At 46.0% G+C, this 24,420-nt stretch overlaps 1 protein-coding gene across 1 annotated transcript in view; it reads right to left on the bottom strand.

Annotated features, from left to right (window-relative positions):
- LOC127578251 (contactin-1-like) overlaps positions 1-24,420 on the bottom strand; it is a 659,394-nt gene that overhangs the window by 108,514 nt on the left and 526,460 nt on the right. Inside the window, 2 exon segments of the mRNA XM_052030032.1 lie at positions 13,322-13,556; positions 16,709-16,779. Coding sequence (XP_051885992.1) covers positions 13,322-13,556; positions 16,709-16,779 — 306 coding nt within the window.

Here is a 24,420-nt window from a genome sequence, read left to right as displayed (position 1 = left end):
TCCCTGGTGCCAGGGTCCAGGATGTCACTGATCGGGTCCACAGGATTCTTGAGCGGGAGGAAGAGCAGCCAGAAGTCGTGGTCCATGTTGGCACCAACAACATAGGTAGGAAGGGGGATGAGATCCTGAAGAGTGAGTTCAGGGAGCTAGGCAGAAAATTGAGGAACAGGACCTCAAGGGTAGCAATCTCAGGATTGCTGCCAGTGCCACGCGATAGTGAAGGCAGGAATAGGAGGAGGTGGCAGATAAATGTGTGGCTGAGAAGTTGGTGCAGGAGGGAGGGTTTTAGATTTCTGGATCATTGGGATCTCTTCTCGGGAAGGTGGGACCTGTACAGAGAGGACGGGTTACACCCGAACCAGAAGGGGGCCAATATCCTTGTGGCGAGATTTGCTAGGGTGGTTCGGGAGGGTTTAAACTAGTTTGTGAGGGGGAAGGGAACCAGAGGAATAGGTCAGAGGAAGAAGGGGATGGGGAAAAGTTAGATCAAACAGGTAGAGAGGCTTTGGGGAAGGAGAAGCAGAATACAGGCTATAAAAGTAGTAAGGTAGATGGACTGAAGTGTGTTTACTTAAATGCAAGAAGTGTCAGGAATAAGGGGGATGAACTGAGGGCTTGGATAAGTATGGGGGACTATGATATCGTGGCTATTACTGAGACGTGGCTGACGTCAGGAGAGGAGTGGATATTGAATATTCCTGGTTTTCGGTGTTTTAAGAGGGATAGGGAGGGGGGGAGAAGAGGAGGAGGGGTGGCGATACTGGTGAGGGACACTGTTACGGCTGTGGAAAAGATGGATATTGTAGAAGGATCATCTCTAGAGTCCGTATGGGTGGAATTAAGGAACAAGAAAGGAGCAGTTACTCTACTAGGAGTATTCTATAGGCCCCCCGGTAGCAGTAGAGATATAGAGGAGCAGATTGGCAGGCAGTGTTTGGAGAGAAGCAAAAATAACACGGTTGTTATAATGGGAGACTTCAACTTCCCAAATATAGACTGGAACCTGCTTAGTGCCAAAGGTTTAGATGGGACGGAATTTGTTAAATGTGTCCAGGAGGGATCCCTGACGCAGTATGTTGACAGGCCAACTAGAGGGAATGCCATGCTAGATCTAGTTTTAGGAAATGAACTGGGACAGGTGAAGGATCTATTGGTGGGTGAGCATTTGGGGGACAATGACCATTGCTCCATAACCTTTAAAATTGTCATGGACAGGGACAGGTGCAGAGAGGACAAGAGGATTTTTAATTGGGGAAGGGCGAACTATGAGGCTATAAGGAGAGAACTTGGGAGTGTAAATTGGGATGTCCTTTTTGAAGGAAAATGTACCATGGAGATGTGGTCGATGTTCAGGGATCTTATGCAGGATGTTAGGGATAAATATGTCCCGGTGAGGCAGAGAAGGAATGGCAGGGTGAAGGAACCGTGGGTGACGAGAGAGGTGGAACGACTAGTTAGGGAGAAGAAGGTAGTGTACATGAAGTATAAGCAGCAAGGTTCAGACAGGGCCCGTGAGGAATATAGGGTAGCGAGGAAGGAACTTAAGAAAGGGCTGAGGAGAGCTAGAAGGGGACATGAAAAGGCGTTGGCTAGTAGGGTTAAGGAAAATCCCAAGGCCTTTATCAAGTACGTGAAGGGTAGGAGGATGGCTAGGGTAAAGGTAGGTCCGATTAAGGACAAAGGTGGGAGAATTTGCCTGGAGGCGGCGGAAATGGGAGAAGTTCTCAATGAGTACTTCTCTTTGGTATTCACCAGGGAGAGGGGTCTTGATGACACGGAAGGGAGTGCTGGTAGGGGTAATGTTCTCGAGGTTGTAGATATCAAGAGAGAGGATGTGTTGAAGTTGTTAAATAATATCAAGACAGATAAATCTCCGGGGCCTGAAGGGATTTTTCCCAGGCTGCTTCGAGAGGCTAGGGAGGAGATTGTTGAACCGCTGGTAAGGATCTTTGAGTCCTCGTTGTCCACGGTGACGGTGCCAGAGGATTGGAGGGTTGCGAATGTTGTCCCCTTGTTCAAAAAAGGTAATAGGGATAGGCCAGGGAATTATAGACCGGTGAGTCTCACGTCTGTGGTGGGTAAGCTGTTAGAAAGGATTCTAAGGGATAGGATTTATGAACACCTAGAGAATCATGGACTGATTAGGGACAGCCAGCATGGCTTTGTGAAGGGAAGATCTTGCCTCACAAGCCTGATAGAGTTCTTTGAGGAGGTGACCAGGAAGATGGATGAGGGCAGTGTGGTGGATGTGGTTTACATGGATTTTAGTAAGGCATTTGATAAGGTTCCTCATGGTAGGCTTCTTCAGAAGGTCAGAGGCCGAGAGATCCAAGGAAGCTTGGCTGTGTGGACTAGGAATTGGTTGCATGTAGAAAGCAGAGGGTTGTGGTGGAAGGAGTGCCCTCGGATTGGAAGGCAGTGACTAGTGGTGTCCCGCAGGGGTCAGTTCTGGGACCTCTACTTTTTGTGATATTTATAGATGACTTAGATGAGGGGGTGGAGGGCTGGGTTAGTAAGTTTGCGGTCGACACTAAGATAGGCGGTGTTGTGGATAGTGTGGAGGGCTGTCGGAGCTTACAGAGGGATATTGATAGGATGCAGAGCTGGGCTGACAAGTGGCAGATGGAGTTCAATCTGGAGAAGTGTGAGGTGGTATACTTTGGAAGGACAAACTCCAGGGCAGAGTACTGGGTAAATGGCAAGGTACTTGGCAGTGTGGAGGAGCAGAGGGATCTGGGGGTTCATATTCACAGTTCATTGAAAGTTGCCTCACAGGTGGAAAGAGCAGTTAAGAAGGCCAATGAGATGTTGGCTTTCATAGTCGCGGGACTGAGTTTAAGAGCCGCGAGGTGATGATGCAGCTTTACAAAACTCTAGTTAGGCCACACTTAGAGTACTGTGTTCAGTTCTGGTCGCCTCATTATAGGAAGGATGTGGAGGCGTTGGAGAGGGTGCAGAGGAGATTTACCAGGATGCTGCCTGGATTAGAGAGTATTGAATATGAGGAGAGGCTTAAGGTGCTAGGGCTTTATTCACTGGAAAGGAGGAGGATGAGAGGAGACATGATAGAGGTATATAAAATATTGAGAGGAATAGATGGAGTAGACAGTCAGCGCCTCCTTTCCAGGGCACCAATGCTCAAGACGAGAGGGCATGGCTTTAAGGTTATGGGTGGGAGGTTCAGGGGAGATGTCAGGGGAGGTTTTTCACCCAGAGAGTGGTTGGTGCATGGAATGCACTGCCTGGGGTGGTGTTGGAGGCAGATACATTGGACAGGTTCAAGAGCTTGTTGGATAGGCATATGGACGAGTGTGGGATAGGGGGATATGCGGGAGGAAGGAGTTAGGTAGTGTGAGGGTGGTTTGATGGACGACACAACATTGTGGGCCGAAGGGCCTGTTTTGTGCTGTATGGTTCTATGGTTCTATGGTTCAAAACCCATGCATGAAGACTAATAACATACATATATATGTATGTATGTATGTATGAATGTATGTACTTATATATGTATTTGTATGCCTATGAATCAATTCCACTTACACAAAGATCAATATGTAAAGAGATAAGAGGACAAAATATGAAAGTTGATAATATCAACCCATTTGAAACTTGCCACTCTGGGGAGTATGGCTTCATAATCTGATGCTGGTGAGTAGCAGGGAAGACGGTATTCTCTGATGTCTCACTGAGGCTGCAGTGAAAAAGTAGACCCCTGCGCGTCCCCCCACCTGCACCCTTACGTTATACAAAGTTAAGTCCCCAGGTGAGGAGGAGTGTAGAAAGGCTGGTTCAGGATGAGGTTGAGACTAATAGGTTTCAGGGCTTTACTATATTTTACTGTCATTCGAAGTGTTGTGAGTCACTTGAACAATGTTGGGAAAGCCCAATAAAATTTGAATTTTCATCTGTGAGGTTCAAAAGACAGCAACGTGCAAAACTGGGCTGTGTTAGTTTCAGTGTGGTATTTCCTACTGGGTTATTGCAAGTTCTTGTAGCTGCTAGTATTACACCCTACAGGTACGATCACAGCTGACAGTTTTTAAAGGCATATACCACAATACAAACAGCACTCTTTCAGCCACTGGTTACTGTTGCAACATAATGAATCAATGGACGATGATGGGAAGGGGTAGGGGAGTACTCCCAGAGGATCAGAGGGACCTGGATAGCCTGGTGAGAACAGTGCCAATGGGAGACATGGTCTCTGTGCATGCTGGACTACAGATTTCCTCCAGTGAAACAGCCAAGATCTCCTGACAGAAGGTTGCCAGGGAGATCTGTCTGAGGAGTAATGTTACATGAATGTAGTTTACAAATGCTTGTACTTTGGGGAAGCCTGAACCACAGGCTTCCCACCCGGCTTGGACCTCACTCTCACTCTCACTGTGCCCACTCTGCCTGAACCTGTGGGATGAAGGAAAAGCTGGTGAAGTTTCCTCTCCCTGAGTCTGGGTGACCCCCCCCTAATACAACAGCAAGCAGCATACCGTGAGATGTTGTGCAGATCAGCAGCAGCCTGAGGCTAGTAAGATGAAGGTGACCCTGACCCTGTCCTCCATGGGAGGATACTCCAGGCAGATGCAGGAGATTGTGGTTAAACCACAGAACTCATTATGGTCAGATACTGCAGCCCATTAAACAGCACATTGTCTTGTGAAATGGAGTTTGTAAAACCAAGTTGATCAGTGAGCTTTGCTTTTATGCTTCATGATATTTAATCAGACTTATACATTTTACTGAATAACAATGTGGGGTTTCAGCTACTCCCCAAAACTGCCATACTTCACTGCCGAATACCTATTCTGCAATCATTATGGAAAAGATACCAACATCCAGCACATGGAGTCCCCATAAACTTTGGATGGGAAGATATATACTGCACAAGAACCTGTAGCCTCTGAATCGACTGTCTTATTTTCAGTCCTCAGAGACCTTTTGTTTTGTAGATTGCATTTTCTGATTCCCCCATCTCTATCTCCATATTGAGGCTTCTCTCAACGAGACAGGCAATAACCCTCCACGAGCCAAAGTCTCTCTTTAAAATGCTGCTTCCATCCATGGGGTTTGAGCTCAGCAGATCTTTGCAGCACTGCCTCCATCTCCACAGAGATGGCAACTCGTTGGGCTGCCAGCACACTCAGTTCCAGAACAAAACAAAAAACAGTGCTGGATAAACAGTGATTATTAACTTGCTTATTTTTTCTTCTGAACTTTGCAGGTTGGCTCAATCTATTGTTCCTCCTTTTTGAAGCCAATTTCAGTGGAAGGAGATCTTTTCCTTTAATACAAATTGCATGCTGAAAACAAACCAAGTCAGTGGTATTCATTGGTTGAATCCAATGCAGGAAGGGCAGGCACGGTAGTGTAGCAGTTAGCATAACGCTTCACAGTGCCAGCGACCCGGGTTCAATTCTGGCCGCTGTCTGTAAGGAGTTTGGACGTTTTCCCTGTGTCTGCGTGGGTTTCCTCCGGGTGCTCCAGTTTCCTCCCACATTCCAAAGACGTACAGGTTAGGAAGTTGTGGGCATGCTATGTTGGCGCCAGAAGCATGGCGACACTTGCGGGCTGCCCCCAGTACACTCTACACAAAAGATGCATTTCACTGTGTGTTTCGATGTACACGTGACTAATAAAGATCTTGTAAGTCTTCTGAACTTATCTTCACTGTCGCTCACTGGAGATCCTGTGCTGATGGCCTCCTTCTCAGAGTCACAGAGTTTATACAGCATAGAAACAAGGAGTTTGGCCCAACTCCTCCATGTCGACCAAGATGCCTGGCTGATATCTCTCTGCACCTTTCCTATTCGTCTTCCTGTCTAAATGTCTTTTAAATATTGTAATAGTACCCTACCACTTCTTCAGCAGCTCGTTTCACATACCGACCACCCTGTGTGAAAAAAATTGCCTCTCAGGCCCCCTTTAAAACTTTCTCTCTCACCTTAAATCTATGACCTCTAGTTTTAGACTCCCCTACCGTGGGAAAAAGACTGTGACCATTTATCTTATTTATGCCCTTCATAATTCTATAAACTTCTACAAGGTGCCCCCTTGGCCTCCTACGCCCTAGGGAAAGAAGTCCCAGCCTATCCAGCCTCTCCTTAAAACTCAAGCCCTCCAGTCCCGGTAACATCCTCGTGAATCCTTTCTGCACCCTTTCCAGCTTAATCACATCTTGTTTCACAATGGTTGAAATGATCTGCTTTATTCGCTCGTACAACACTGACGCTGCTTCGGGGGTGGGGGGGGGGGGGCGTTAATAATTGCTGTAGACAGAGGGAATCTTCTGTCAGTTCACTTCTCACGTGCAGTGACAGATTCTTCCTGCAACAGAAGGTCAATCGTTTGGCAGAAACTTCAGCTCTGGGAATTCTATGCAATGTCTTGAACTTTAACAGATTAACCCAGTTTAATAGGAAGGAACAAGATACCTGACGAACAACTTTGGACCATGTCGCAAAATTGTAAGGCCTCTCTGTCCCTGCTCACCCATTCAATAAGATCTTGGCTGATCTGACTATAAACTCAAATCCACATTCCTGTCTACATACAGTAACTTTCACTCCCTTGCTTATATATCCATCTTCTGCTCCCTTAAATATATTCATAGACTTTGATTCCACTACACTTTGAGGAAGAGAGTTCCGAAGAGTCATGATTCTCTGTGAGAAAAAATATCTCACCTCTTGTCATAAATGGGTGACCTCTTGCTTTAAAGGGTGACCCTTGGTTCTGGAGCAAACATCCTCTCTACAACCACCCAGTCAACACCCCTCAGGATCTTATATGTGAATTCAGCAGGATGAAAGTTTAACTGGAATTATCTGCTACCAGGGAGAATTAGGGTGTTCCTCACACCAAGAAACCAGTTCAACACAGCTCAAAAAATGCTCAACTCCATCTTGGTCAAAGCAGTCCACTGTGGGTAAGTCCCTCCTTAGCAAGGTCAACTTTTGTTCCCAGGAGACGGGGACATCTCCCAGGAGATGTGCGGGGTGGGTCTTATTTTACACGCAGAGTGGTGGGTGCCTGGGATCCGCTGCCAGGGATGGTAGTGGAGGCAAGTACGACGGAGGCGTTTCAGAGGCTTTCAGGTCGGCACATGAATATGCAGAGAATGGAGGGACATTGACCATGTAAAGGCAGAAGGAATTAGTATAGTTAGGCATTTAATTACTAGTTCAATGAATTGGGCACGACATCCTGTGCTGTACTGTTCTATATTCTATGAGACATCTGATATCTCTCCCTTTTCCCTTCCCCACTTTGTACTTCTTTCCAGAGCCTGCATTTTTATCTCCATCACACTTCCAAGAGCATAAGAAGTGGAAGAAAGAGCAGGCCATTTGTTCCCTTGTGCCTGCTCCACCATTCTATGGGACCATGGCTGATCTTCTACTTCAGGGACACTTTCCTGCACCTAACCCTGGTTCCTTTAATATCCAAAAATGTATTAACTTCAGTCTTGAAATTGTCAGCTTGTGTTTTCTTCTCACTCCCCTTTCTAGTTCTGGTTTCTCCTCCACTCCAATTTGCATGTCCTTCTGTCCCTTACCCACGCTCTGGCCAGGATGTGTCACTCTCGGGGCTCAAGGAGTTTCCAAACCAATTTCATTGACTCTGACTACAACTACAAGTGGCAGTAAAAACCTTTGTCCAGTGGGATTTAGGTATCATGTACTGATCGCAAGCTCTGCCAGCCCGGTTTATTCCATGCACAAACCATATGAAGAGGAACAGTTTCTCCCAAGCCAATAGCAGCAGCATCACCCATTCTCCTGTGCAAAGCAAGAGAGGTAGGGTTCATTTCTATCCACACCTTGGTTACAATGCCATCTGCAGAATACCCTGCGACAAGATCTCCCAAACCTACAGCCACACAAGGACATGGATATCAACTAAAAGTTCATTTCCACACACTATCCCAACTTGGATGAGTATCACTGTTTTCCCCACAGTTGCTCAGTCAAAATTGAGGAACTTCCTCAAAACAGGACTGATGTAGGGTCCTGTCCTGATGAAGGGTCTTGACCTGAAATGTTGACTGTTTATTTCCCTCCATGGATGCTGCCTGACCTGCTGAGTTCCTCCAGCATTTTGTGTGTGTTGCTCCAGATTCCAGCGTCTGCAGAATCTCATGTGTCTAAGCTCAAAGCAAGACATTTCTTTCTGCATTGGTTTTACAAAATGCTGCTGTTCTGATTGTTTTCTTGAAATGGACAAATCCTTGTGTTAATCATCCAAACCATCCCTGATAGATTACAGGGAACTCTTCACCCACCACGTCAGCTTCCTTAATGTCTCCCCTTGGTGAAGTTCTGCCGCTGTGGGTTTTGTCTAAGAGGGCTCACTGTTTGGGATCACAACAACACAGGAGTGGGGGACATCCATCTGGCCCAGCTCCGCCGTTCAATATGACTATGACTGATCATCTGCTTCTCTACCCTGTTTCAGCCTTCTCCCCATAAGCCTTTTTCCCTCCTGCATTAACAAATATAAGATATCTTTATCAGTCATATGCATATCGAAACAAATAGTGAAATGCATCTTTTGCGTAGAGTGTTCTGGGGGCAGCCCGCAAGTGTCGCCATGGTTCCGGTGCCAACATAGCATGTCCACAACTTCCTAACCCGTACGTTTTTGGAACGATCAGGGATAAAAGAGGAAACATGTACCTGGAGTCGGAAGAGGTAAGGGAGGTCCTTGATGAATACTTTGCTTCGATGTTCACCAGAGAGAGAGAGACCTTGACATTTGTGAGGATGGCATACGACAGACTGATATGCCAGGGCATGTTGATGTGAGGAAAGAGGATGTGCTGGAACTATTGAAAAACATTCGGATACATAAATCACTGGGGCTGGACGGGATATTTCCAAGGTTATTACGGGAAGCTAGGGAAGAGATTGCTGCACCTTTGGTGACGATCTTTGCATCCTCACTGGCCAAAGGAGAAGTGCCAGATGATTGGAGGGTGGCAAATGTTGTTCCTTTGTTTAAGAAAGGAAGTAGGGATAACTCTGGGAATTACAGACCAGTGAGTCTTACTTCAGTGGTGGGCAAATTACTGGAGAAGATTCTTAGACAGGATTTATGGGCATTTGGAGAAGCATAGGCTGATTAGGGACAGTCAGCATGGCTTTGTGAGGGGCATGCCTCACGAGCCTGATTGAATTCTTTGAGGATGTGGCAAAGCACATTGATGAAGGTAGAGCAGTGGATGTGGTGTACATGGAGTTTAGTAAGGCATTTGATAAGGTTCCTCACGGAAGGCTTATTCAGAAAATCAGGAGGCATGGGATCTAGGGAAACTTGGTTGTGTGGATTCAGAATTGGCTCACCCATAGAAGACCGAGGGTGGTGGCAGATGGAGCGTATTCTGCCTGGAGGTTGGTGACCAGTGGTGTTCCGCAGGGATCTGTTCTGGGACCCCTGCTCTTTGTGATTTTTATAAATGACTTAGATGAGGATGTGGAAGGGTGGGTTAATAAGTTTGCTGATGATACAAAGGTTGGTGGTGTTGTGGGTAGTGTAGGAGGTTGCTGTAGATTACAACAGGATATTGATAGAATGCAGACCTGGGCTGAGAAGTGGCAGATGGAGTTCAACCCGGATAAGTGAGAAGTGATACCCTTCGGGAGATCAAGTTCGAAGGCAGAATACAAGGTTAATGGCAGGACTTTTAGCAGTGTGGAGGAACAGAGGGATCTTGGGGTCCACGTCCATAGATCCCTCAAGGTTGCCATGCAGGTCGATAGGGTTGTTAAGAAGGCGTATGGAGTGTTGGCCTTCATTAGTCAGGGTATTGAGTTCAAGAGTAGTGAGGTGATGTTGCAGCTCTAGAGAACTCTGGTCAGACCACACATGGAGTATTGTGTTCAGTTCTGGTCGTCTCATTATAGAAAGGATGTGGAAGCTTTAGAGAGGGTGCAGAGGAAATTTGCCAGGATTCTGCCTGGATTGGATAGCATGTCTTATGAGGATAGGTTGACCGAGATAGGCCTTTTCTCTTCGGAGAAGGATGAGAGGTGACTTGATAGAGGTGTACAAGATTATGAGGCATAGATCGAGTGGACAGTCGCAGACTTTTTCCCAGGGCAACAACGGCTAACACAAGGGGACATAATTTTGAGGTGATTGGAGGAAGGTATAAGGGGGATTTCAGGGGTAAGATACATTAGGGGCATTTAAGAGACTCTTAGACACATGAATGATAGAAAAATAGGGGGGCTATGTGGGAGGGAAAGGTTCAATAGATCTTAGAGCAGGATAAAATGTCGGCACAACATTGTGGGCCAAAGGGCCTGAACTGTGCTGTACTGTTCTATGTTCTATGTATGTTCAAATGTTGGAGGAAACTGAAGCACCTGGAGGAAACCCATGCAGACACAGGGACAATGTACAAACTTCTTACAGACCGCGGCCGGAATTGAACCCGGGTCGCTGGTGCTGTAATAGCGTTACACTATCTAACTGCTGCTTGAATATATTTAGTTATTTGGCTTCCACTACCTTCTGTAGTAGAGAATTCCATTGCGAGGAGAAAGCTGTCCTGATCTCAGCTTCTAATTACTCAGAAGGCTAAGGAAATTTCCATATCCCAGTTGATCCTCACCAATATTTACAGATGCACCACAGAAAGCATCCTATCCCAATACATCACAGCTTGGCACGGCAACCGCTCTGTCCAAGGTTGCAAGAAACTGTAGAGATGTGAATGCAGCCCAGTCCATCACGTAAACGAGCCTCCCCTCCACTGACTCTGTCTACACTTCCCACTGCCTCGGGAAAGCAGCCAACATAATCAAAGACCCCACCCACCCTGGTCATTCTCTCTTCTCCCCTCTCCTGTTGGGCAGAAGATACAAAAGCTTGAAAGGATGTACCACCAGGCTCAAGGAAAGCTTCTATCCTGCTGCCATCAGACTCTTGAATGGACTTCTTGTACACTAAAGATGAATTCTTGATCTCCCATCTACCTTGGTGTGGCCCTTGCACTTTATTTGTTCATCTGCACTGCACTTTCTCTGCAACTGTAACACTATATTCTGCATTCTGCTTTCTTTGTACTACCTCAATGTACTTATGTATGGAATGATCTGAATGGATGGCACGCAAAAAAAAAAGTTTTTCACTGTATCTTGGCACATGTGAGAGCTACAAACCAATTATCAATACCCCATACCCTGAGGCTGTGACTCCTGGTTCACCACTCCCCAGCCATCGGAACCATCCTGCATCAAGCTGCTTAAATTAGTTCAGTTTATACCACAGAGAGAGTAAGGCTTTTATTCTCCCCTCTAATCTGGGCTGGAGCCAGGTTGTCTTCAATAGTGGAAGGACCTTGCACCCAGCATTCTCTCAGCAGTGCACCAGGGATCAAGCACGTCATGGTCAACAAAGAGAAACACAGTTTGTTTTGTACCATACGACTGAGAGTGTGCATGGTTCTCAGGCTGATCATCAAAAGCTGTTGACATATGGAAACACAGAGCAGAGTATCCAATTTGTTATCAAACCACCAAGAATAAGCGCCGATTTCCCAACTATTTGAATGGAAATTCCGACATCAACTGCTTTCCTTTAAACCAGATGACAGGGGGCAATCCCCACTATTATCAGTGCAGCAATCTCAATTAGTTTGATTCCTGTACCACCTCTTAAATATGCCAAAATTTCATTTAACAACAAAGATGGGTCATTTGTTCAGAAACTATCAGTGAGTGATCCTGGCAATCAGTACAAAGCACCTAGTAAATAAGAACATGAAAAAATTGGAGCAGGAGAGAGCCACCTGGCTGAGTGAGCCTGATGCACTATTCACCTAGATCACGGCGGATTTTCTCCTTCAATATTCTTGCACTGTCCCTTGACCCTCCTCATACCCAGAAATCTATCGATCTCTGTTTTGAATGAACTCAATAACTGAGCCTCTGCAGGACATCCTCTGCGTGAAGAAATTTCTCTCACTTTATTCCTAAATGCATCCAACCTCTTAAGACCTGCAAGACTTTTGTTTTGCATTTCAGTTCAAGAGAATACAGGCCTAGTCTACTTATCAGTCCTTACATTGCAAATCCACCATCCCTGGCACCAGTTTAAAGAAGCTTTGCTGCATTCCCCAAATGGCAAGTGTGCCCTTGCTTAGGGAAGCAGACCAATATGATACACAAAGCTGCAGGGGCGGTGTCTATGTCACTGCAGTCAGACATCTTTACTCAAATCTTCCAGTAATGAAGGCTGACGTACAACTTGTCTTCCTAATCTCTAGCTGTACCAGCCGGTTGGCTTTCAGTGGCTTGTGTATGAGGACATCTAGGTGCCTCTGAACATCAACATTATCCAGCCTCCCACTATTTAAAAAATACTCTGGTTTTCTGTTTTGTATACCAATGTGGATAACTTCACATTTTTCCACATTATATTACATCTCTGTGCTTCTTGCACACTCAATTAGCCTCTCGATAGCTCCCTGAAGTCACCTTATGGCCTCGTCACTGCTCACAATCCCAGCTAGTGTTATATCATTAGCAAACTTGGAAATGTGACATTTGGCCCTCTCAGCCAAATCATAGAGAGAGAGAGATTGTGAATAGCTGGGGCCCAAACACTCCTTGTCTGGTACTTGACTTGTCACAGTCTGCCTATCTGAGAAAGATCCATTTATTCCCACTCGCTGCACAAGTTCAAGTTTATTGTTGTCACAAGGCAAACACACACAGCGTATAAATGCCATGAAAATTAGCTTTCTGCAGCAGCAGGACAATACGTTACAATCATAAGTTAAAATAAACTAGCATAAATTATACATTTACTTTCTGTCTGATAACCAGTTCTCAATTGGTTAGAGTATCACCTCAAGCTCTGTGGGCTGCGACATCAGTATAAGGGAAACTGCTTGAATCTACAATCAAGGATGTAATGACAGAACACCTTGAAAAAGAATTATAAAGATTCCTGTGTGGGACCTTCATAAAAGTCACTTGAAAATTCAGAATGCACCACATCCAGTTGCTTCCTCTCATGTATTTACGAGTCACCTTTGCAAAGGACTCCAGCAGATTCATCAAATGTGATTTTCCTTTCATAAATTCATGCTGACTCTGCTCGATCCAGTTACTCATTTCAGCTGTTTGGTTATTACATCCTTGGTTATAGATTCTGGCTTGTTCTCCACCACTGATATTATCTAACAGGTATGTGGTTCCCTGTTTTCTCTCTCCCTCCTTGTTTTTAGAAAAGTGGGATCCCATTGCTCCTCTCCGATCCACAGGAACAATTCGAGATTCTACAGAACAGCCAAAAGCAGGGCTGTGCCGCTTACCATCCTCTGCTGAATAAATAAAAGCAGACAGGCTGAACGGACCATTTCCTTTGCTGTTGAAAGCTTTGACCTTGACTTCAAACTGAGTGTGCGGAGTCAGCGAATCATCTTTGTGAACGTATCTGTTGCCTTCGGGATTGGGCACTGTGACCTTCCTCCATTCTCTCTCCCCACTTCGCTTGAAGGCAACAAGGTAACCAAAGCTGCTTCCAAAATGGTACTCCCTTGGCAAGGGCTATGAGGACAGAACAGAAGGGCAAAGGGTTAGTTTCAGGTGAGAGCAGGGACATCTAACTGGCGTGTTTGAGACAATTAACAGATTGGACTGAATCAACAAAAAGAAGTTACCTCATTCAGTGCAGCAGTACTGAGTAAGTGAAACAATTTTGAAGCCACACCATTGGTGGAGTAGGGGCAATGTCAAGGGACCCTTCCACAGAGGGTCAATGAAACCCCCCCCTCAAACGATATGGCTGTACCAGTTCTGAAACTGATCCATTTTGTTCCATAAAGCTACTAAACGAAGCAGAACTAAGACAGGTAAATGCAGCAACTGTATGGACCTGAGTGGGGAAGGAACATGAGCACTTACTCTATTCCTCATGTTTTTATGGTGGCACTATTGCTGAGGATTCCTGCCTGTTCAATTATTAACTGCAGTTCCCACTCTGAAATAATTATAGCGAGGAGCAGTGTGTGCCTGCTACAATCATTAACTTTACTGCATTATAATTACATTTTTTTTAATTGATCAGTTTGGTTCCAGTCCCAACATGTGCATCCACACCACACATCTAGGATCATTAAATCTGTAAATGGAGGCAAAATCTGTGCTGAGAAATCCTCAAATATTCTCTGAGCTGAGGGAGGTCGAGGTTGAACCTTGTAATGTGCACTCCGCTCTAATGCCCGGAAAGTGGCGAATCCACCAGGCATGTCTTCCCTGGCTTCACTCCAGCGACAGATGAACCTCAGAGACTTCTGAAATCAAATTATCCATCTGCATATAGGGGGCAGACGTTTCCTGACATCCAGACTATTTATAGAGATGGTTGTGATCCCTCAGACAATCCTCGTGGAATTGTAAAGGGACTGAGGTTGCAGCCTCATCTCCAAGTGGCCTCAAAGCTCTCCTTCAGACACATAATCCGAAAGTCAAATACTCAGATGCTAGAAATCTGAAATTTTTTGGGGAAAAAAAAGAGAATGTTGGAAATACTCAGCAGGGCAGGCAGCATGTGTGGGGAGAGAAACAGAGTCAACATTTCAGATTGGGGGCTTTAGATCGGGCCTATAATGAAACATTATTTCCCTCCTCACAGATGCTGCCCAACATGTTGAGCATTTCCAGCATTCTCTGTTCAAATTACATGGGAACACCACCCTGGTTGAAGTCACTCAGGACTGAGCACTGAAGGCAGTTGTCACACAGTTGAAAAGGGATTCTCTCCCTGTGAGCTACTAATCCAAGGTTCCATCTTTCCTCTCAGGCATATACAAAGGATTCCACAGCTCTATTTGGAGGAGAACAAATTATCCCTCAATTCAGGTGATCAAACTGATCACATTGTTTGTGAGAATTTGCCATGCACAAACTGGTTGCTATGTTTCCTATAACAATGGCTATTCTTCCGAAGTAGTTTACTGAGGTGAATTGAGATGTTGAGGATTGAAAAAGGCTTATTAATGCAAGCCTTTCTTTTAGATTATATATCCTCTGTTTCAGTGCCACTGGTAACAGGGCAAACGATCATGATGGACTCTGAGGGGTCCAGTGGAGATCAGAAACCTCTTGGGGTTGCTTCACCTTTTTCTGAGGCATTCATTTTCTGTTGAAAGGCAGGCTTTGGACAGTGCTGAACTTATTTCCTTTCTCCCAACACTGCGTGAAGCAACCACTTCACCCCCGAAATGACCTGCTAATTTAAAGATGGAAGTATTGTCACTGAGCCACAAATGACATCAGTTATCTGCAATAAGTTCCTTGGCTATTTTCGTAGTGGTTGTCATGCACTTCAGAGAGCTATTATGGTGAATAGTAATGCTTCTCTTAATCATGCTAATCTGTAAACAGTGGGGAGAATCTTGCTTGATCTGGCTCAATCTTCAGGCTTGACACCTTCCCCTCCGCGCTGCACTAACCTTTTCTTCCCCACAGGTCAAATTTAGCTCCTGGCTTCCATGCTGGGGCTGCACCAGGAGGCAGGGAAGTCTGTGAGTAACAGCTGGGCCTCAGGTGGCGGATCCTGAGATCCCAACCTCGTCTCCACTGATGGCCTTTTAACAACTTGTGCCATCAGAAACTGTTCCAACTGTTTCCACATATCTCTGACAATCACAGACTTGTATAAACAGTTGAGATTCTAATAATTAAAACATATACAAATTATTTAACTAAAATAAAAGAATTAAGAAAGAATGAATTTACTTAGAAACTATTTAACTGGTACAAACTAATTAAATACACTGAGATTAAGTAAAACAATTGGGGAAATAAAAATCTACCTGCATTTTCATTATCGTAGATAGGGTAAATGGACATTGTCTTTTTCCCAGGGAAAGGGAATCAAGAGCTCAAGGGCATAGATTTAAGCTGAGAGGTGAAAGATTTAGAAAGGACCTCATGGGTGACTTCTTCACACAGAAGGTAGTGCATATATGGAACGAGCTGCCAAAGGAAGTGGTTGAGGAAACAACAGTTAAAAGATCATTGGACAGGTTCATGGGCAGGAAAGGTTTAGAGGGATATGGGACAAACACGGGCAAATGGGCATCTTGGTTGGCATGGACAAGTTGGGCTGAAAGGCTTGCTTCCATGCTGTATCACTCCATGATTCTATTGTTGGTCTAGATTGGTGACCCATTCAGATGAATGGAATGGTGTTACATGCACCAGTCATAGCTGTTGACTGCTGAACTCTGCTTCCAATTTGGAGGAAGATGTCGGATGTGCTAGCGTCCAACCTCTGGAGTGCTCCTGACTTGTTCTCTGCAACGCAGAGGCGCAGAAGCCAGGAATGTACTGCCCTGCTGTTTATTGGCAGCTCTTAATGGAAATGATGGCGTTAGTTCAGAATGATCTGGGCGATACATACATGTTTATGGAGTATTAGAACAGCGAGCAAAAGGTGAAGATCAAGACCTCTTCATAAATCACTGGGCATAATTTAAAACCGTGGACCCTATGTATTGTAGTTCTTAATAAAAGAATATGTTGGGAAATGTAATAAACTAATGGAAATTGTACTGAGAAACAAGATTGTTCAACAGTCATAGAATGGACATACGGTAAAGAACTTCTATTCTCTCATCTTCCTTGGCCACTTATATTTGGCAGCAGGGCTGAAGAAGATTCAATGGCCAGATACTTATCTGTTCCAAACCTACCGTCCATGTTATTGTCAGTTCCCGGTGGTTTCCGCCGCCTCCCCCAACATCAGATGGAGCCACGGTGGGAGCTGTGGGAAGAAGAGCAGGGACATTTTAATGGCTAGCATTGTGTGGGTGTGCGCGGGAGCTGGGGAGGGGCAGGAGGTGATGATGTTGGAAAGCTTTGCAAGGAAGGCACTCACTTTCTCTTCCAAGCCAGACAATACATTACAATAACAGTGACCTGCAATAGCTGCCAGAGTCCAGCTCCCTGCCAAGACTAACACATAACTATTGCTCTGGGACTGCTGCCAGTTTTCAAGCTGCGCACTGAAGCCGGGCTGTCAGCAAATTCTTTGTTACTATCGGTAATATTTCTTTCCTTAACAGTTCCCTACTGAAAGCCACACAGTACCAACTGCAAACTGAAACTAATAAAATGTTAAGAGAGACAATACAGCTATCTTCATCCATAGCTTTGAGGAACACAAAGTTGCTTCGACAAATGCTAACTGAGTGTTAATATTTTGCATGTTCGTGACAAGTTTTAATCCAGTTTCCTTTCAAAAATGTGGCCAAACTTCCTTCCCACGGATTCCGTTGCAATACTTCCAGGGTTTTGTCATCTCGAGTGTACAGTAATATCACAGTTTTTGCCTCGTATTCCAACCCTTCTCCTATTGTTCAGATTCTATGATCTACCAGCACATCGACAAAGGAAAAAGTTTTAAAGCTGTAGTTTTGGAGGGACATGTAGGTACATGCAGGGGCAGGGCTTAGAGGGATGTGGGCCAAACAAAGGAAATTGGGACTAGATGGGTAGGCACCATGGTTGGCATGGACTTGTTGGGCTGAAGGGCCTGTATCCGTGCTGTTTGACTCTATGATTCTTATCAGCAGGTCATATCCATCTGTAGCTTCAGCTGCCCAGATGTTGGATTTTACCACTCTTTGGTGCACCGAGTGCTTCATCCACACTAAAGTCCATACAGATCCCCAGGAAAAATCATGAAACTGGTCAAAGACCATTGAGGGCAACAATAAATTTACTCCTGAAATATGCAGGCACAGTAGTGTAGCAGTTAGTGTAATGCTATTACAGCGCCAGTGACCTGCGTTCAATTCCGGCCACTCTCTGTAAGGAGTTTGTACGTTCTCCCCGTGTCTGCGTGGGTTTCCTCCGGGTGCTCCAGTTTCCTACCACATTCTAAAGACGTATGGGTTAGGAAGTTGTGGGCATGCTATGTTGGCGCTGGAAGCGTGGCAACACTTGCGGGCTGCCCCCAGAACTCTCTGCACAAAAGATGCATTTCACTGTATGTTTCGATGTACAAGTGACTCATAAAGATACCTTAAATTAGGCACTAAAATGGGAACAGTATACAAGACAAGTTTTTTACTGTACCTCGGTACATGTGACAATAAACCAATTCCAATTCCAAATTCAGTTCCCAGGACTGCATGAAATTTATATTTACTGCAATTTACAACATGCAATTTACTGCATTTATGTGGCAATTTACTGAATGCAATTTACCACATTTATACTGCAATATACTGCAATTTATTTCATTTATACTGTAATTTACTGCATGCAATTTACAACAGTTATTGACATTTTGCTGCTTAGCAATGCCTTGAGTGGCATCCCTTGAAGGAGTAATGCCTATGGCTACCCAGACAGCAGCAACACACTCAATGGCATCTGTGGAGGAAGATAGCCCCACAATTCACTCAAAGGTACATAAAGGTGGTAGAGGTGCAAGAAAGAAGCTCTGTGCACAGGGTATTGGGAATCCTACAAGGACTGCTGAGGGATAAATGGCTCTCGGTACAGGAGACAATAATAAACCAATACCAATAACGTTGGAAGACATATCACAGTCTCACATGATGGAACAAATTTCCCGCTGGGACAGTATCACCATGGATGCGAAGTTCCCAGCACGGGTCTAAATCGGCAGGGTATCTGCCCCATCGCCAGGCTGCCATCCCATTGGACTGCTCACGATCTGCAACAGGGTAGTCTGATCTTCTTCAGACTCTCTGCTCTCAGGTTCAAGTTCTAGGTTCAAAGTTTTTATTGGAATTAATTGTTCTTTGGAATGCCACAAAAATTGAATACCTTAACAAGAATTAAGCCCAATAAACACCAACGTTAACAGCCTCAGCCTCTTTCTCCATATTCAGATCTCAGGCTCCTTCTGCATCTACAATGACTGACTCACTGCACTGGGATTAGCTTTCCTTCACTCTCCCCCAGCCTCTCTGATGCTTGGATAACTCTTATTTTCCCTCATCTGGTTTTTTACTTGATCCTCATGAAAGGTAAGGATCTCACTGGACCTCCCAACAAAACAGGAGACATTCACAAGGTAAAATGCATCCATCGAACATACTGGTTGGAATGGAGAGTAAATCTCAAAGATACTGGAATGTGTCTCCAGGAGGTTTTATTTGCAAGGTGACCTTGAAACGTCACCCGTAGTTTACTTCCCACAGCTCCTTGGGAAGCAGGATGCATCCCCCATTGGTTAAATAAGAGGACAAAGCGGCTGATGAAGAGTGACCCACTGAGTTCTCTGGCCTCGGGCAGTGGAGCATGCTGCCTTTTCCACTGCACTCCCAGGTACAGTCTCCTGCAGAGTGGCTGGGCCCTGGCTAATCGCCGATGTCCCGAGCCCTTCCAAGCAGCCGCGGCCCCCGATTGCACCTCCCTCCCCCCCACCACCCAGACAGCTGTGAGCCCCTGCCTCCTGGCCATGATGGAGTCCCGTGGGTCAGTCTGACAGAATATCCACATCCCGCTGATGCTGCCATCCCAGGTTTCTTACTCTCAGCCTGTAAACCTTGAAACCCTCATACAAAGAGTCATACAGCAGTGGAATAGGCCCTTCAGCCCATCGTGCAACACCCATAGCGCTGGAGGAACTCAGCGGGTCGGGCAGCATCTATGGAGGGAAATGGACAGTTGATGTTTCGGGTCAAGACCCTTCATCATGTCCAAATGAAGGGTCTTGACCTGAAACATCAACTGTCCATTTCCCTCCGTAGATGCTGCCCGACCCGCAAAGTTCCTCCAGCGCTATGGGTGTTGCTCCAGATTCCAGCATCTGCAGTCTCTTGTGTCTCCTACAGCCCAGTGTTCATGTTGACCATCAAGCGCTAATCTTTTCTAATCCCACCTACCAGTTCTTAGTCCATCACTTTCCATGTGTTGCCAATTCAAGTACTTGCCTGGATATTTCTTAAATGCTGTGAGAATCTCCACCTCCATCACCCTCTCAGGCAGTGCAATCCAAACTTCAACCACCATCCGGGTGAAAAAAAAATCTTCCTTATAACCCCTCTAAATCTCTTACTCCTTAAACTTACACTGTCTGGTTTCAGACACCTCTGTAGGGAGAAAAGTTTACTGTTGTCAACCCTCTCTGTGCCCCTCATAATTCTGTACACTTCTATCAGGTTCCCCTCCTTAGCCCCAAGGAAAACAAACCCAGCTAATCCAGTATCTCCTTATAAATGAGACACTCCAACCCAGAAAACGAATGCAATTCATTTTCAATATTCAGGTTCCTTACATCTGCTTGGAAAGTCTGTCTTGTATAACCTTTGAACCAATGCTCCCTGTTATAATTCTGTTTACCTCTGGTTGGGTTGTCAGAGTGGTGACTGGCTTCAAGAAGGCTCTTGGCCTCACCCAGGCTGCTTCCCCGATCTCTAGGCCACAGAGAGTACAAACCAGCTGCTCGTAAAAACCGATGTTTAAAAATAGAATCAAATCCCTGGAAACCCATGCCAAATCTTTGCTGCAATTGCAGGAAGACTGTCTGACACAATTTAAAATGCTTTGGGATTTACAAGCTGCTGAAGTATTCCAGTAGTCCCGCCCTGTCGGCACAGTTTGCCGGTGCCAGGATCCCGATAAGATTCTTTCACAATGTGGAGAGGATCTTCCCTCTTGCAGAAGAAACTAGGATTAGGGGACACAGTTTAAACATAAGGGATCACCTACTTAGGAAAGAGATGAGACGAAATTTTCCTCTCAGAAAGTCATGAGTCTTTGGAATTCCCTTCCTTGAAGGACAGTGGAAGCAGAATCTTTGAATATTTTTAAGGCAGAGGGAGATAGATACTTAACAAGCAAGTCGCTGAAAGATTACTTGGGGTAGAAGGGAATGAGGAGTTGAGCTTACAATCAAATCAGCCATAACCTTACTGAATGGTGGTGTGAGCCTGAGGGACCAAGTGTCCTACTCCTGATCTGTATGTTGTAGCGGGTGCTGTCAGCCGGGGCAAGAACGAGGAGTCTGGCTGGGATACTGAGCTCAGTGTTGGAGCAGAGACCCCTGCAGAATCAATGGAAAGCCAATCAGAAGATCGACAGGTTGGCACCTTCAACTCACTGACGCCTGTTTGCCTGCCTTCTGATAAGTCTGTATGAGCCAGCAGTAACCTTGGTACCCATTGATGGGCCCTTGGAAGTTCAAGTCCAACGAAGCAAGGAAGCGAAAGAATGCATAGTCTAAAAGCAGTGCCAAGAGCAAACAGATCCGCAGTTTTCACCACATGCTCAGCCAGGCAGAGATTCAGATGCACCTCCTCCAATCTTGTCTAATGCATTCAGTTCTCTTGATGTTGTCTCCTCAACATCAGTGAGACCAAGCGTTTGCTGGGCAACCGCTTTGCCGAGCACCTGCAACTTTGTCTGCAATGGCCACCTTGAGCCTCCGATTTGCAAGCTATTTCAACTCCCTTGCACATTCCCACACCGACCTATCTGTCATCAGCCTCCTCCACTGCCAGGGTGAGGCCAAATACAAACCAAAGGAACAGCGTCTCATATTCTGCCTGGGTAGTCTACAACCCAATGGCATGATCACTGAATTCTCCAATTTCAACTAACCACCACCCCCCCAACCCTCTCCCTTGTTCCTTTCTCCCTCCTGATCCACCCGGGTCTTCTCACACACCCCTTCTTTCTAAACCTCCCCAGCCCCCTTAACCACTTTCTTTACCCTCCCCCCCCCCCCCCCCCCCACCTGGTTCCATCTATCACCCACACACTCCACCCACTCGGTCTCCACTGTTCCCATCTGCCCAGAATCCCCCCCTCCCCTTATCTGGTTTCACTCATCACCTTCCTTTCTCCAATCTGCAGCCATTTCTCGTCTCCCCATCACCTCCCAGCCTCTGTTGCCATCTCCACCCCCTTCCCTCCCCCACCTGGCTCCATCTGCCCATCAACCCTTCCTCACCTGGATCCACTCATCACTTGCCAGCTCCTGCTTCACCTCTCCCCCTCACCTCTTCATCACTGGCTATCTCCCCTTAGTCCTGATGTAGGGTCTCGACCTGAAACGTCAACTATCCCTTTGCCTCCACAGATGCTGCCTGAATCGCTGAGTTCCTCCAGCAGCTGGTTTCTTGCTCCAGATCCCAGCATGTGCAGTCTCTTGTGTCTCCTGGTGAAGTGATTTGTCCCAGATTTGCAGGCAGATTGACAGTAATAGCTTCAATGGAAGTTGCAGTAAATTTCACCTTCACCTGTACACTCAGTGTACAGGTGAAGGTAAATCTAAGGCAACACACTTTATGGAACAGGGCCGATTTTCTATCCACTAAACACACAACTTGTGGCATGGTGTCATGACAAAACCTTTCCCTCAATGTCAGCAAAGCAAAACAGCTGGTCACTGACTTCAGGAAGCAAAGTGGAGCCCCTGTATGTATCGACAGTGTTGAGGTGGAGATGGTTGAGATCTTCAACTTCCTAGGTTCAAACATCACAAATAGTGCTGGTCCAACCATGTAGACACTATGGCCAAGAAAGCACACCAGTGCCTCTACATCCTGAGAAGGCTGAGGAAATTTGGTATGTCCCTGTTGACCCTCACCAATGTTTAGATAGATCATAGAAAGCATCCTCTCTGGATGCATCATGGCTTGGTATGGCAACAGCTCTGCCCAAGCCCTCAATAAATTGCAGAGAGTTGTGGGCACAGCTCAGTCCATCACGGAAACCAGCCTCCCCTCCATCAACTCTGTCCACACTTCTCGCTGCCTTGGAAAAGCAGCCAGCATAATCAAAGATCCCTCCTGCCCCGGACATTCTCTCTTCCTCCCTTCTATTGGGCAGAAGACACAAAAACTTGAAAACATGCACCTCCAGGTTCAAGGACAGCTTCTGTCTCGCTGTTAGAAGACACTTGAACAGACTTCTTGACCTCACAATCTACCTCGTCATGGCCCTTTCACCTTATTGTCCACTCACATTGCACTTTCTCTGTAACTGTAACATTATTTTCTGCATTCTGTTATTGCTTTTCCCTTTTTACTACCTCGATGTACTTATGTTTTGAAATGATCTGTATGGATGGCATGCAAAACAAAGATTTTTACTGCATCGTGGGACCTGTGACAATAATAAACCAATTCCAACAGAATGCATGTGTAATACGCAGATTATGAGCTAACAAACATCTACCCAATTCGAGGTCAACAGAGATGTAGGGAGAAAGCTGCAAAATAACTAAAGAACCAATGTCAGGAGGCTGTTCATAAATGATCATACATGGACCGGACCACTAGATAGAATCACGTCCTTGTAAGCTATGTGACGCAGCAACAGAATGGGATGGAGACACAAGAGACTGCAGATGCTGGAATCTGGAGCTACAAACAACCTGCTGAAGGAACTCAGCGGGTCGAACAGCATCTGTGGGGGGAAAAGGAATTGTCAACATTTCGGGTCGACTCCCTGGAGTCCTGATGCAGGGTTTCGACCTGAAACATTGACAACAGAATGGGACGGGCACATTGGGTCACTGTGGGTGGTCTGCAAGGCTTTCACTGTGATCTTGCAATGCAGGCAACACTGGCAGTGAAATGATGTGACAGGCAGGCCATGGAATGCCCCAAAGTGCCTCCCTGAAGGACAGGAAGTTTCTTAAAAATAAATCGATAGACATATAAATAAACAGGCAAGGTACATAAGGACAAGATCCTAATGAATGCAAATGAGTGCTGACGGACACAAAGGTTGGCATGGACATGGTGGGCTGAAGGGCCTGTTTCTGTGCTGTACAACTCTATGGCTATAGAATGTCAGAAGCTCTCTTTCTCCATTTCTCTTTCTTGCCTTTTACTCCCCAGCCAACCCCTCTCCACAGGTGAGTGCAAATTGAAATAAAGCTACATTCTCTGTCCCTGGTTTAATCTCTGCTTCAAGATGTTTCAAACAACAGGCCACTGTCAGCCAGGATTTTCAATGTTCAGACCACAGTGAATATACAAATGTTGCTTCTGGTCACAGTGGAGGTTTGTGTCACTCCCTGGAAGTCAGGGTAAATCTCTCTCCATTGATAGGTAGGGGTTGCTCTGGGACTCAACAGTCACCAGGAGACTTCATGCTGCCAGCCCCACAGGAAGGATTGGGCAGTGGCTCAGGCAGGACACTCCCGGGACTGGTGAGTCCAGGAGGATTCCTGTTGGACTACAGGCCTCAGACAGGGCCACTCTGAACTGGGGGGGGAAGTCCTTTGGCCAACGTCGGGCAACAAACTTTTTGTCGGGTTTGTCTCGGGTCTTCAAAGCAAGGGGGAGGACATGGAGGTTGGGAGGAGAGTTGAGGGAAGGAGAGAAGGAGGTGTGGGGTAAAGGAGAGAATGGAGCAGGGTACAGTGAAGGATGGCAGGGAGGGAGAGTAGTGGGGTGGGAGAGCGGAGGGT

Source organism: Pristis pectinata, chromosome 15 (genome assembly GCF_009764475.1).
Source record: "Pristis pectinata isolate sPriPec2 chromosome 15, sPriPec2.1.pri, whole genome shotgun sequence".
NCBI lineage: Eukaryota > Metazoa > Chordata > Chondrichthyes > Rhinopristiformes > Pristidae > Pristis > Pristis pectinata.
This window is presented reverse-complemented; position numbering and strand designations above follow the sequence as displayed.